General features: G+C 47.5%; 1 protein-coding gene across 1 annotated transcript in view; it reads right to left on the bottom strand.

The window, feature by feature from the left end:
* OTC (ornithine carbamoyltransferase) overlaps positions 1–10,436 on the bottom strand; it is a 39,073-nt gene extending 28,637 nt beyond the window's left edge. Inside the window, exon 1 of the mRNA XM_030202331.1 lies at positions 10,211–10,436. Within this exon, the coding sequence (XP_030058191.1) occupies positions 10,211–10,287 (77 nt within the window). The 5' untranslated portion in view covers positions 10,288–10,436. The remainder of the gene's footprint in view (positions 1–10,210) is intronic.
* Positions 10,437–13,191: the final 2,755 nt, after the last annotated feature.

The following is a 13,191-nucleotide window of genomic DNA, read 5'->3' as shown; positions in this document are numbered from 1 at the left end:
TTAAGTGGAGGAGTGGCCTAGTGGTTAGATCACCGGTCTTGCAATCCAGAGGTGGCCAGTTCAAATCCCACTGCTGCTCCTTGTGATCTTGGGCAAGTCACTTAACCCTCCATTGCCTCAGGTACAAACTTAGATTGTGAGCCCACCAGGGACAGAGAAATATCTAGAGTACCTGAATGTAACTCACCTTGAGCTACCACTGAAAAAGGGTGAGCAAATAATCTGCAAACCTTTTCCAGAGATGGGAAGGTGCTAGAACGAGAGGGCATGAATTGAGGTTGAAGGGGGGCAGGAATAATGTCAGCAAACATTTGTTTACGGAGAGGGTGGTAGACACCTGGAATACCCTCCTGTAGGAGGTAGTGGAGATGAAAAGGGTAACGGAATTAAAAAACCATAAAGGAATCCTGTTTAGAAGGAATGGATCCAAAGAAGCTTAGTGGAGATCAGTAAAGCAAAACAGGTAATTGGGAAGCAAAGCCAGTACTGGGCAAACTTCTAAGGTCTGGGCCCTGATTGTGGCCGAATAGATTTGGATGGGATAGAGAGGAGCTGTTCAGGGGCTTTGACATAAACGTCAGAAATTTTAGAACAAGGAGAGTGCTGGGCAGACTTCTACGGTCTATGCCCTGAAAATGTCAAGGACAAATTGAGATCAGGTTTACATGTGAAGTATCACATACCATATGTAACGTGTTGGGCAGACTGGATGGACTGTACAGGTCTTTAAGATCTGCCATCATCTACTATGTTACTATGATCATCAGGCTGTCAGTCATGTATCCAAGGATTAAAGGACTGCCAGGGGAGGGGGAGGAGAAGGTAGAGACTAGAGAGGAGGTGCCCGTCTGCCAGGAGGAGAGATGAGAAAGAGGAGGAAAACATGCCAGTCGTCAGGGGGAGGGTGGGTGGATAAGCTGAGCCCAGAGTGGGTAGGTGGTCCTGTGGTTATGATGCCACTGTAGGGAACGAGTATGACAGGTTTTTTAAACTTGGCCAAATGGTCACAAATCCCCCCAATTTAAGAAAAACGCCCGGACACCTGAACAGAGGACATGGCCGGGGAAACCACAGCTTTGTAAAAGGACTCCTAAATGTAAATAGTTAACTGGGGAGATTATCTACATTAGTAGGGGTTGCCATACATTTAGGAGTCCTTTTACAAAGCTGTGGTAAAAAGCAGCTTCAGTGAGCACTCACAGACCCAACACACAAACCGCCAGTATTCTTTATCAGTCCAGACAGGCAAAACGAACAAACAATTGTGTTTATTCTCAAAAAATATTGAATAGTGGAACAAAAATGTGCAAATAGCAAACAGTACCAAGTAAGTGAAAAATGGATCAATTAGAAAACTAACTAAGCATCTGAATACTGTCTAAATGGTACCTGGGAAGATCAGGACATTGCCGCCAGGATGTCTCACCGCCATCTGAAACTAAACATGACCAAGACTGTATCTTTCCCCCTAAACCAACCTCTCCTTTTCCCCCATTCTCTATTTCTGTGGATAACACTCTCATCCTCTCTGTCTCATCAGCTCTTAACCTTGGGGTCATCTTCTCTCCTTCTCTGCACATATTCAGCAGACTGCTAAAACCTGTCGTTTCTTTCTCTATAATATCACCAAAATTCGCTCTTTCCTTTCTGAGCACACTACCAGAACCCTTATCCACACTCTTATCACCTCTCGCATAGACTATTGCAACATGCTTCTCACTTAGCCATCTCTCTCCTCTTCAATCTGTTCAAAATTCTGCTGCACAACTAATATTCTGCCAGTGTCGTTATGCTCATATTAGACCTCTCCTCAGTCACTTCACTAGCTCCCTATCCATTTCCGCATACAGTTCAAACTCCTCTTATTGACTTATAAGTGCATTCACTCTGCAGCTCCTCAGTACCTCTCCACTCTCATCTCTCCCTACATTCCTCCCCGGGAATTCCGTTCACTGGGTAAATCTCTCTTATCTGCACCCTTCTCCTCCACCGCTAACTCCAGACTCTGTTCCTTTTATCTTGCTGCACCACATGCCTGGAATAGACTTGCTGAGCCGGTACATCAAGCTCCATCTCTGGCCGTCTTCAAATCTAAGCTAAAAGCCCACCTTTTTGATGCTGCTTTTAACTCCTAACCCTTACTCACTTGTTCAGTACCCTTTTTTTTATCATCCTCACTTTAATATTCCCTTATCTCTTGTTTGTCCTATTTGTCTGTCCTAATTAGATTGTAAGCTCTGTCGAGCAGGGACTGTCTCTTCATGTTCAAGTGTACAGCGCTGCGTACGTCTAGTAGCGCTATAGAAATGATAAGTAGTAGTAGTAGTCTTTGGGATTCCGGAATCTTGCTACTCTTTGGGATTCTGCACAGAATCTTGCTACTATGGGATTCCGGAATCTTGCTACTCTTTAGGATTCTGCACGGAATCTTGCTACTCTTTGTCCTTATCCCTTATTTGTTCTGTTTGTCTGTCCTAATTAGACTGTAAGCTCTGTGGAGCAGGGACTGTCTCTTCATGTTCAAGTGTACAGCGCTGCGTACATCTAGTAGCGCTATAGAAATGATAAGTAGTAGTAGTAGTCTTTGGGATTCCGGAATCTTGCTACTCTTTGGGATTCTGCACAGAATCTTGCTACTATGGGATTCCGGAATCTTGCTACTCTTTAGGATTCTGCACGGAATCTTGCTACTCTTTGTCCTTATCCCTTATTTGTTCTGTTTGTTGTCCTAATTAGATTGTAAGCTCTGTGGAGCAGGGACTGTCTCTTCATGTTCAAGTGTACAGCGCTGTGTACATCTAGTAGCGCTATAGAAATGATAAGTAGTAGTAGTAGGGGTGGACTGGCAGTGGTCGGGCTCCCGGGCAGTAAAGGCCATTGGGGAGGCCACCCTGGCCATTGCTCACCGCCCCACCTCTGCCCCCCCTCCCGCACAGCCCTCGCCCTCCCTGGTCCTACCTTGAAGGGCCTGGGGGTCTAGTGGCTTCTTCGGGGGCAGGAAACAATCCCACTCTTTCCTGCCCACTGCCGCTACTCTGCACCGTGGTAGCCTCATGGGCCTCAGCAGACTCGCGAGACTTCCGCGGGAAGCTTTGACAGCCATTTTTAAAACACGGAGCTGCCATGCAGCATAGTGGCAGCGGGCAGGACAGAGTGGGATTCTTTCCTGCCACCTCAGTGGGCACTAGACCCCCATGCCCTTCAAGGTAGGACTGGAGAGGGCTGTAATGTGCTGTGGTGGTGTCGGTCAACCGGGCAGAGCCTCTGGGCCCTCTGTCCAAATGGTCAGTCTTCCCATGCCCTGCTGTATGCCCTTTTAAGGTAAGCAATGGGTTCTCACTGTAGCTTAGTAAAAGGACCCCTTAGGATTCTTAAACTGGAAGCTCTCCAGGGACAAGAGAATGTCTATTGTATCAGTATATAACATGCCATGTACTACTACTGCCAAGGGATGAGAAAACTCCATGAATACAATTTTAAAAGAGCACTTCAATAAAAATCAAACAAAATAAAACATGGAAAAGAAAATAAGATGATACCTTGTAAGGCTGCACTTTCTGTGGCTGGGTCTACCGATCTTTCACCCTTGTACCCAACCTCAAATTCTTCATTTCTAAGTCACCAAAGCAGGATTTTGAAATCATTTAACCTTGTGCATTTATCTAACCAAATCAAAAAAAAGAGAGAATTCCCAAACAAATAATGCTGAGGCAACATGATAAGAAGAGTTAAAATATAACATTTCAAAGCACCCCAAGTGGGCTTTCCAAAAACTCTGCCTTTATTTCTGAGATGGTCTGTGTCAGGGGTGTGCTGGTAAATTTTTAACAACAGGCTCTTTCTCTGGACGTAGCCAGCTCTGCAGTTGGAAGGGGTGGGGGTGGGGGGTGGAGAGCAAAACTTGCCTCTCTCTCCTCCCTCCCTTCATGTGGGCCAGTGTTGCCAGGTGGGCGGTTTTACCGCCCAATCGGGCGGTTTTCCGCGACCCGCCGCGGGAAATTTTTGCCCGCGGCGGGTTGCGGTTTTTTGGGCTTTTTTTTGGGTCTTTTGGGCGGTTTTAAAAGTGTTTTTTTCGGCCGCGGGGGGGCGGGGTTAGTGACGTTTTGGGCGGGGTTAGTGACGTTTTGGGCAGGGCCGATGAAGGCGGGGGCGGGGTTGATGACGGCGGGGGCGGGGTGATGACGCGGGGGTGGGGGTGTCAGGGGCGGGTTTTGGGCTGGATTTGGGCTCGATTGGGTGGGAAAAAATTTTTCCACCTGGCAACCCTGATGCGGGCACGCTAAGCATACCTTTGCTGGCAGCCAATAAAATGGACTGCCACCACTCCCAACATCTTGCTCTGAGCAGCATGCTGGAACTTCTTTCACGATGCTGGAGAAGAAGTCCCAGCCTGCTGCTCAGAGCTGGAAACAAAGAGCGGGGAGCAGCAGTAGTCTATTTACTTGGCTGGCAGGGCTCAGCATCCCCACCAGTAAAGTAAAAGAGAATTCAGCAGGGGGCCCAAGCCCACATTTTGGGAGCCAGTTGTTAAAGTAGCCATGGAGGGCCCTACATTAACAACCGGCTCCCAAAATTCTTAAAAACTTAACAACCGGCTCTTGCGAGCCTGTGAGAGCCTGCTCCAGCACACCACTGGTCTGTGTCAGGGAGGGCCAGAGCAGAGTGGAGTTCTCTATTTGTTTTCTAACAGACAGCATGCACTAAATGCTGTGTAGCCCATTTTTTGCCGATGGGCTAAGTTCTTTGGGATTTCGGAATCTTGCTCCTCTTTGGGATTCTGGAACAGTGGCGTACCAAGGGGGGGCGGTCCGTCCCGGGTGCACGCCGCTGGGGGGTGCCGCGGTGCGCGCCTGTCGGCTCCGAGTTCGCTAACTTCGCTCGTTTGCTGCAGCTCCCTCTGCCCCGGAACAGGTTACTTCCTGTTCCGGGGCAGAGGGAGCTGCAGCGAACGAGCGAAGTTAGCGAACTCGGAGCCAACAGGCGCGTGCCGTGGCACTCCCCCCCAGTGGCGTGCGCCCGGGGGGGTGTCATTTCGCCGGGGGGGGGGGAGGTGTCATTTCACAGGGGGGGGGGGCGCGCTGCACCCGGGGGGGGGGGGGCGCATCGGTGATCCGCCCCGGGTATCATCACCACTGTTCTGGAATCTATTCTTTGGGATTCTGGAATCTGACTATTCTTTGGGATTCTGGAATGCTGCTACTTATTGGGTTTCTGCCAGGTACTTGTGACTTGGATAGGCCACTGTTGGAAGTAGGATACTGGGCTAGATGGACCATTGGTCTGACCCAGTATGGCTATTCTTATTATGTTCTTAAGCTAATGTCTGTTAGTTCATGCTAAGCTTCAGTAAAAGGGCCGCTTATGGGTCAATATTCAGCCTGTGACGTTGAGCGCTCTGCTGACCGCTGCTGATGTTATTCAATGCTGGCCACGGGTTGCCACACTTAACCGGCCATGGGTTCTGGCATATAGATACGAGTGTGTTTTATGCGGTCCTATTTATGCAGTTAACCACCCTCCCAAGAATGCCCCATTTATGCCGACTCCGCTCCCAGAATGCCCTCAAAATAGCCGGCTTTCACTTAGGGACTAACCACTTAAGTGCCAGTAAAAATTAGCAGATAGCCCCAACCAAGCAATTTAACTGGTCAGTGGCCATTTCTGGCCAGTTAAATCATTTTGAATCAGTCAGCATTTATTGTACTGAAGGGACTGTGGTTGGCTTGTTGGGGGGTTGATTTAGGTTTCCCTTGTTGTTTTCTTTCCTTGTGCTTTATGTTTCTTTGGAACTTGATATACCGCCGCCTTTCACAACAAATCAAAGTGGTGTACGATATAAAAAAATGAAAGCGATAGGACAGAGGAAATAAAGGAAATAGGGTAGGGAGAAAAAGGGAGATAGATTAAGGAAAAAGGGGCAGGGGAACAGAGAGACAACCGACTGTCTGCTACTACCTGTCGCCTACAGTTTTACTGTATAACACTAATAAATGAAATATTTAGTCTCTAATTGGCACAAAAGGATGTCACCTCTGTGGGGCAGCACGTTACAAAACCAGAACACTGCATCAGTGATTTTATGGTAAGGATACTAAAAGGAAATTTTAAGACAATCCAGGAACGTAGGACCTTTGAAGTAAAAAATGATGAAATATGTTGACACCCACCAGACAGGACTCAACAAAGATCTGGGCTTTCTTATCAAACATATAAATGGCAAGTGACCAACTCACCTGCAAATGCGCAGTAGAGACTTCCCTCTCTGTCCCGCCCTCGTGTCAAGACGTGATGACATCAGAGGGCAGAACAGAGAGGGAAACGGAGTCGGACGCTGCCGCTGGAGCCTGGAAACGAACATTGCGTGCACCAACCTCTACCCTCCCCCCCTCCCCTCCCCTCCCGCCCACCTCCGTGCCGAGCCCCCTGCACTGACCTGACAGCGCCTCTCACCTCCGTGTGGAGGTTTTGTCACTCTTCCATCTCTCCCTATCTCTGACCCACCCATCTCTCCATGTTTCTCACCTAACCCATCCCACCCTCTTCCTGTGTTATTGTGATGCTTTTGTGTTTCACTTCTATATTCTGATATTTGTCAACATTTGCTCGTTTCTGATCTGAAGAAGGGTTACCTTCGAAAGCTAATCAAAAAATGCATTAAGTTAGTCCAATAAGAAAGGTATCGTCTTATTTTCTTTTAGTTCTGTTTCATTTCTCTTATTACCTTCCATGTGCTGGAAACAACCACAGATCATGACTACAAATAGCATAGGCAGCTGTGGCTGTGGCTGATGTCCACAAAGCATCTAACAGGTATGTTTGTTATAAGGAGTGGCCTAGTGGTTAGGGTGGTGGACTTTGGTCCTGGGGAACTGAGTTTGATTCCCACTTCAGGCACAGGCAGCTCCTTGTGACTCTGGGCAAGTCACTTAACCCTCCATTGCCCCATGTAAGCCGCATTGAGCCTGCCATGAGTGGGAAAGCGCAGGGTACAAATGTAACAAAAATAAAATAGATACTATTGGAGATTCTACATGGAATGTTGCTGCTATTGGAGATTCTACATGGAATGTTGCTATTCCACTAGCAGCATCCCATGTACAAGGCTGCGCAGGCTTCTGTTTCTGTGAGTCTGACGTCCTGCACGTACGTGCAGGACGTCAGACTCACAGAAGCAGAAGCCTGCGCGGCCACATTGGTGATCTGCAAGGGCCGACTTCTACATGGAATGTTGCTAGTGGAATAGCAACATTCCATGTAGAATCTCAAATAGTAGCAACAGTGGAGGAGTGGCCTAGTGGTTAGGGTGGTGGACTTTGGTCCTGGGGAACTGAGTTTGATTCCCACTTCAGGCACAGGCAGCTCCTTGTGACTCTGGGCAAGTCACTTAACCCTCCATTGCCCCATGTAAGCCGCATTGAGCCTGCCATGAGTGGGAAAGCGCAGGGTACAAATGTAACAAAAATAAAATAGATACTATTGGAGATTCTACATGGAATGTTGCTGCTATTGGAGATTCTACATGGAATGTTGCTATTCCACTAGCAGCATCCCATGTACAAGGCTGCGCAGGCTTCTGTTTCTGTGAGTCTGACGTCCTGCACGTACGTGCAGGACGTCAGACTCACAGAAGCAGAAGCCTGCGCGGCCACATTGGTGATCTGCAAGGGCCGACTTCTACATGGAATGTTGCTAGTGGAATAGCAACATTCCATGTAGAATCTCAAATAGTAGCAACAGTGGAGGAGTGGCCTAGTGGTTAGGGTGGTGGACTTTGGTCCTGGGGAACTGAGTTTGATTCCCACTTCAGGCACAGGCAGCTCCTTGTGACTCTGGGCAAGTCACTTAACCCTCCATTGCCCCATGTAAGCCGCATTGAGCCTGCCATGAGTGGGAAAGCGCAGGGTACAAATGTAACAAAAATAAAATAGATACTATTGGAGATTCTACATGGAATGTTGCTGCTATTGGAGATTCTACATGGAATGTTGCTATTCCACTAGCAGCATCCCATGTACAAGGCTGCGCAGGCTTCTGTTTCTGTGAGTCTGACGTCCTGCACGTACGTGCAGGACGTCAGACTCACAGAAGCAGAAGCCTGCGCGGCCACATTGGTGATCTGCAAGGGCCGACTTCTACATGGAATGTTGCTAGTGGAATAGCAACATTCCATGTAGAATCTCAAATAGTAGCAACAGTGGAGGAGTGGCCTAGTGGTTAGGGTGGTGGACTTTGGTCCTGGGGAACTGAGTTGGATTCCCACTTCAGGCACAGGCAGCTCCTTGTGACTCTGGGCAAGTCACTTAACCCTCCAATGCCCCATGTAAGCCGCATTGAGCCTGCCATGAGTGGGAAAACGCAGGGTACAAATGTAACAAAAATAAAATAGATACTATTGGAGATTCTACATGGAATGTTGCTATTCCACTAGCAACATTCCATGTAGAAGGCTGCGCAGGCTTCTGTTTCTGTGAGTTTGACGAAGCAGAAGCCTGCGCGACCATGAGGAACCGAGTTTGATTCCCACTTCAGGCACAGGCAGCTCCTTGTGACTCTGGGCAAGTCACTTAACCCTCCATTGCCCCATGTAAGCCGCATTGAGCCTGCCATGAGTGGGAAAGCGCAGGGTACAAATGTAACAAAAATAAAATAGATACTATTGGAGATTCTACATGGAATGTTGCTGCTATTGGAGATTCTACATGGAATGTTGCTATTCCACTAGCAGCATCCCATGTACAAGGCTGCGCAGGCTTCTGTTTCTGTGAGTCTGACGTCCTGCACGTACGTGCAGGACGTCAGACTCACAGAAGCAGAAGCCTGCGCGGCCACATTGGTGATCTGCAAGGGCCGACTTCTACATGGAATGTTGCTAGTGGAATAGCAACATTCCATGTAGAATCTCAAATAGTAGCAACAGTGGAGGAGTGGCCTAGTGGTTAGGGTGGTGGACTTTGGTCCTGGGGAACTGAGTTGGATTCCCACTTCAGGCACAGGCAGCTCCTTGTGACTCTGGGCAAGTCACTTAACCCTCCAATGCCCCATGTAAGCCGCATTGAGCCTGCCATGAGTGGGAAAACGCAGGGTACAAATGTAACAAAAATAAAATAGATACTATTGGAGATTCTACATGGAATGTTGCTATTCCACTAGCAACATTCCATGTAGAAGGCTGCGCAGGCTTCTGTTTCTGTGAGTTTGACGAAGCAGAAGCCTGCGCGACCATGAGGAACCGAGTTTGATTCCCACTTCAGGCACAGGCAGCTCCTTGTGACTCTGGGCAAGTCACTTAACCCTCCATTGCCCCATGTAAGCCGCATTGAGCCTGCCATGAGTGGGAAAGCGCAGGGTACAAATGTAACAAAAATAAAATAGATACTATTGGAGATTCTACATGGAATGTTGCTGCTATTGGAGATTCTACATGGAATGTTGCTATTCCACTAGCAGCATCCCATGTACAAGGCTGCGCAGGCTTCTGTTTCTGTGAGTCTGACGTCCTGCACGTACGTGCAGGACGTCAGACTCACAGAAGCAGAAGCCTGCGCGGCCACATTGGTGATCTGCAAGGGCCGACTTCTACATGGAATGTTGCTAGTGGAATAGCAACATTCCATGTAGAATCTCAAATAGTAGCAACAGTGGAGGAGTGGCCTAGTGGTTAGGGTGGTGGACTTTGGTCCTGGGGAACTGAGTTGGATTCCCACTTCAGGCACAGGCAGCTCCTTGTGACTCTGGGCAAGTCACTTAACCCTCCAATGCCCCATGTAAGCCGCATTGAGCCTGCCATGAGTGGGAAAACGCAGGGTACAAATGTAACAAAAATAAAATAGATACTATTGGAGATTCTACATGGAATGTTGCTATTCCACTAGCAACATTCCATGTAGAAGGCTGCGCAGGCTTCTGTTTCTGTGAGTTTGACGAAGCAGAAGCCTGCGCGACCATGAGGAACCGAGTTTGATTCCCACTTCAGGCACAGGCAGCTCCTTGTGACTCTGGGCAAGTCACTTAACCCTCCATTGCCCCATGTAAGCCGCATTGAGCCTGCCATGAGTGGGAAAGCGCGGGGTACAAATGTAATAAAAAAAAAAAAATGCACAAGATACACTAACCTATTAATGTCATACATCGGTAGATGACCTACTGTTACTGTGACTCCATTTCTTTCCAGTCAAGTGTAGGATGTATCAAACTGAAATTCAAAACTTACTGAAACTTTCGTACACAGCACACGTTGCTGCTTCTCCATGCTGCAGCACCCAGCAGGTTCCTCAGCCGAAAGAACATTCTTCTCCCTGCTCCAAAATTCTCCCCGTTTAAGTCCCTCAAATGAAGAAGACCAGCGAGAGCCGTGCAAAACAGAGAATCCCTGACCTTCGAGCTGCAAACAGGGATGGCACTAGTTCATCAGTGGCAGGTCTAAGCTGCTCAGAACAAAGGCTGCACATTCTCCCCCTGTTCCAGAATTTGGCAGGCGTGTGCGATTGCTGACCTTATTGATTGCACAACCTCTTATCAATAGGGACAGCCTGCATCAGTGTCCCCACCACCTGTAAGTTCAGCTTGTGTTGCCACTGCAAGAATGAAGGACCATCAAGGTCAAATTAACAGTGCTGTAGGTTTGTGGGCCAATGGTCTTACTCTGCATTAAAATATTTATTTATTACTTTTTTTTTTTTTGTACCCCACACTTTTTCCCACTCATGGCAGGCTCAATGCGGCAGGCAATGGAGGGTTAAGTGACTTGCCCAAGGTCACAAGGAGCTGCCTGGGCCGGGAATCGAACTCAGTTCCTCCGTTCCCCAGGACCAAAGTCCACCACCCTAACCACTAGGCCACTCAGCCACTCCAATGCATCCAATGCAACAAAAGGGTACACTCCGCTATGGACTTTGAACTTTGAGTCTGACTGTTCAAATGACTTCTCTATTGCCGCTCTAGCAGTGCGGTTAAATTGGGTGTTCATTTTCCCCTGAAGAAGCCCCTCCGGCGAAACAGGTCCGTGGGGCGGGGAACTCCATTTCCAAAGCTGCATTGAGCTAAGTGGTTCTTTCATTGTCCTCTAAGTTTTGTGACTCACATTGGATATAGCATACTTCTTAAAAAACATTTATAACAAATATATGTCCACTTGAAGGGAGGAGGTGGGGCTGAGACCAATGATTGATTTATGGTGACACTCTAACGTGAGTATTGTCAGCAATCGTGCTGTAATTTCACCCGTCTGAGGTCTCTTCCCTCCTTCCATAAATTGTTTCACACCCCACACTCTGTAAGATCAGACCCGCAACTTACAGCTTTGTTACATTTGTATCCCACATTTTCCCACATATTTGTAGGCTCAATGTGGCTTACATAGTACCGGAGGGCAAATACAAAGTGATGTTGTGATAGGATAACGTTCATGTGGCACAGTCACATTTAGGGAAACATACAGAGGAAGAGTTGTGTTATGTCCATTACGTACTTTAATTTTGTTGTGTCGCAGAGATCAGGCATTTAGGTTGGATCGGCAGGGTATGCCTTTTTGAATAGGTTAGTTTTTAGTGATTTCCGGAAGTTTAGGTGGTCGTGCTTCGTTTCCAAGGCTTTTGGTAATGTGTTCCAGAGTTGTGTGCTTATGTAGGAAAAGCTGGATGCCGTAAGTTGATTTGTATTTGAGTCCTTTGCAGCTTGGGTAGCGCAGATTTAGATATGTTTGTGTTGATTCGGATGTGTTTCTGGTTGGTAGGTCGATCAAGTCTGTCATGTATCCAGGGGCTTCAACGTAGATTATTTTGTGAACCAGGGTGCAGATTTTGAAGGCAATGCATTCTTTGATTGGGAGCCAGTGTAGTTTTTTGCGGAGGGGTTTGCGCTTTCATATCGCGTTTTTCCAAATATAAGCCTAGCTGCCATGTTCTGAGCGGTCTGAAGCTTCTTTAAGGTTAGTTCCTTGCATCCTGCGTAAATTCCATTGCAGTAGTCTAAGTGGCTTAGTACCATTGATTGTACCAGGTTGCGAAATGTATCCCTCGGGAAGAATTGTTTCAAGCGTTTGAGTTTCCACATTGAGTGGAACATTTTATTTGTTGTGGATGCCACCTGGCTCTCTAGCGTTAAGCTACGGTCTATTGTAACGCTGAGGATTTTCAGGCTGTCTGAATTAGGAAGGGTGCAGTCTGGGGTGTCGATAGTTGTGGGGTTGTCCGCGCTAAGAAATCAATATTCGAACTCTTGTAAATTGGCTTCTTTGCAAATTTACCGGGGGTCCTATTTATTAAGTTGTGATGGCCATTAACACATGCCTATCACGTGGCAAAAAGACTACCGTGGGACGTGCTAAAGCATTCTGCGGTAGTGTTCCCATCAGTGTGCGCTAATTTTGTAATTTTTCAGCACAGGAAGCGTGATTTTCTGCACGCTGCCCAATTACTGCGGGGTTAGCACAGGAGCCCTTAGCGTCAACAAAAACAGGTGTCAGTAAGAGCTCCTGTGGTAAGAGCCATGCACTGATTGGGAAATTAGCGCAAGGCCATTAAAGAAAGATATGGAAATGCGGCCATTCTACTGCTGTGATAAAAGTGGCCGCAGCACGCAGAAAACCCACGCGCTGACAACAATAACAATAAAGAAATTAAAGTAAAAAAAAAATGTTTTTTGAGGGTGAGAGGGGGTTAGTGACCACTAGGGGAGTAAGGGGAGGTCATCCCCAATTCCCTCCGGTGGTCATCTGGTCATTTCGGGCACCTTTTTGTGCGTCGTAAGAAAAACAGGTCCGGGTGAAAACGTCCAAGTGTTCGTCAGGGACATCCTTGTTTTTTTCAATTATGGGTTAAGGACGTCCAACTGTTAGGCACGCCCAAGTCCCGCCTTCGATACGCCTCCGTGAACTTTGGCCATCCTTGCAATGGAGTGCAATTGGAGATGTCCTGAATCGGGTTTCAATTATACCGATTTGGACGTCCCTGGGAGAAGGACGTCCATCTTCCGATTTATGTCGAAAGATGGATGTCCTTCTCTTTCGAAAATGAGCCCAATAGTTAGGAAAGAGATTAAGAAGAGTTAGAAAGTAAGGTGACTAATTTAAAGTCCTCCTAGGAGTCTTTCAGTAGGCTCAAAGCTTAGAAGCCTAGCTACCAACGTTACATAATGAATTCAGAACTGAACTCAGCTCATTTTATTTATTTCAACTTGATAATATGCTGCCAG

The sequence above is a fragment of the Microcaecilia unicolor genome, chromosome 4, assembly GCF_901765095.1.
Source record: "Microcaecilia unicolor chromosome 4, aMicUni1.1, whole genome shotgun sequence".
Lineage (NCBI taxonomy): Eukaryota > Metazoa > Chordata > Amphibia > Gymnophiona > Siphonopidae > Microcaecilia > Microcaecilia unicolor.
The sequence above is the reverse complement of the archived record's forward strand: the minus strand, read 5'-3'. Positions and strand labels throughout refer to the sequence as shown.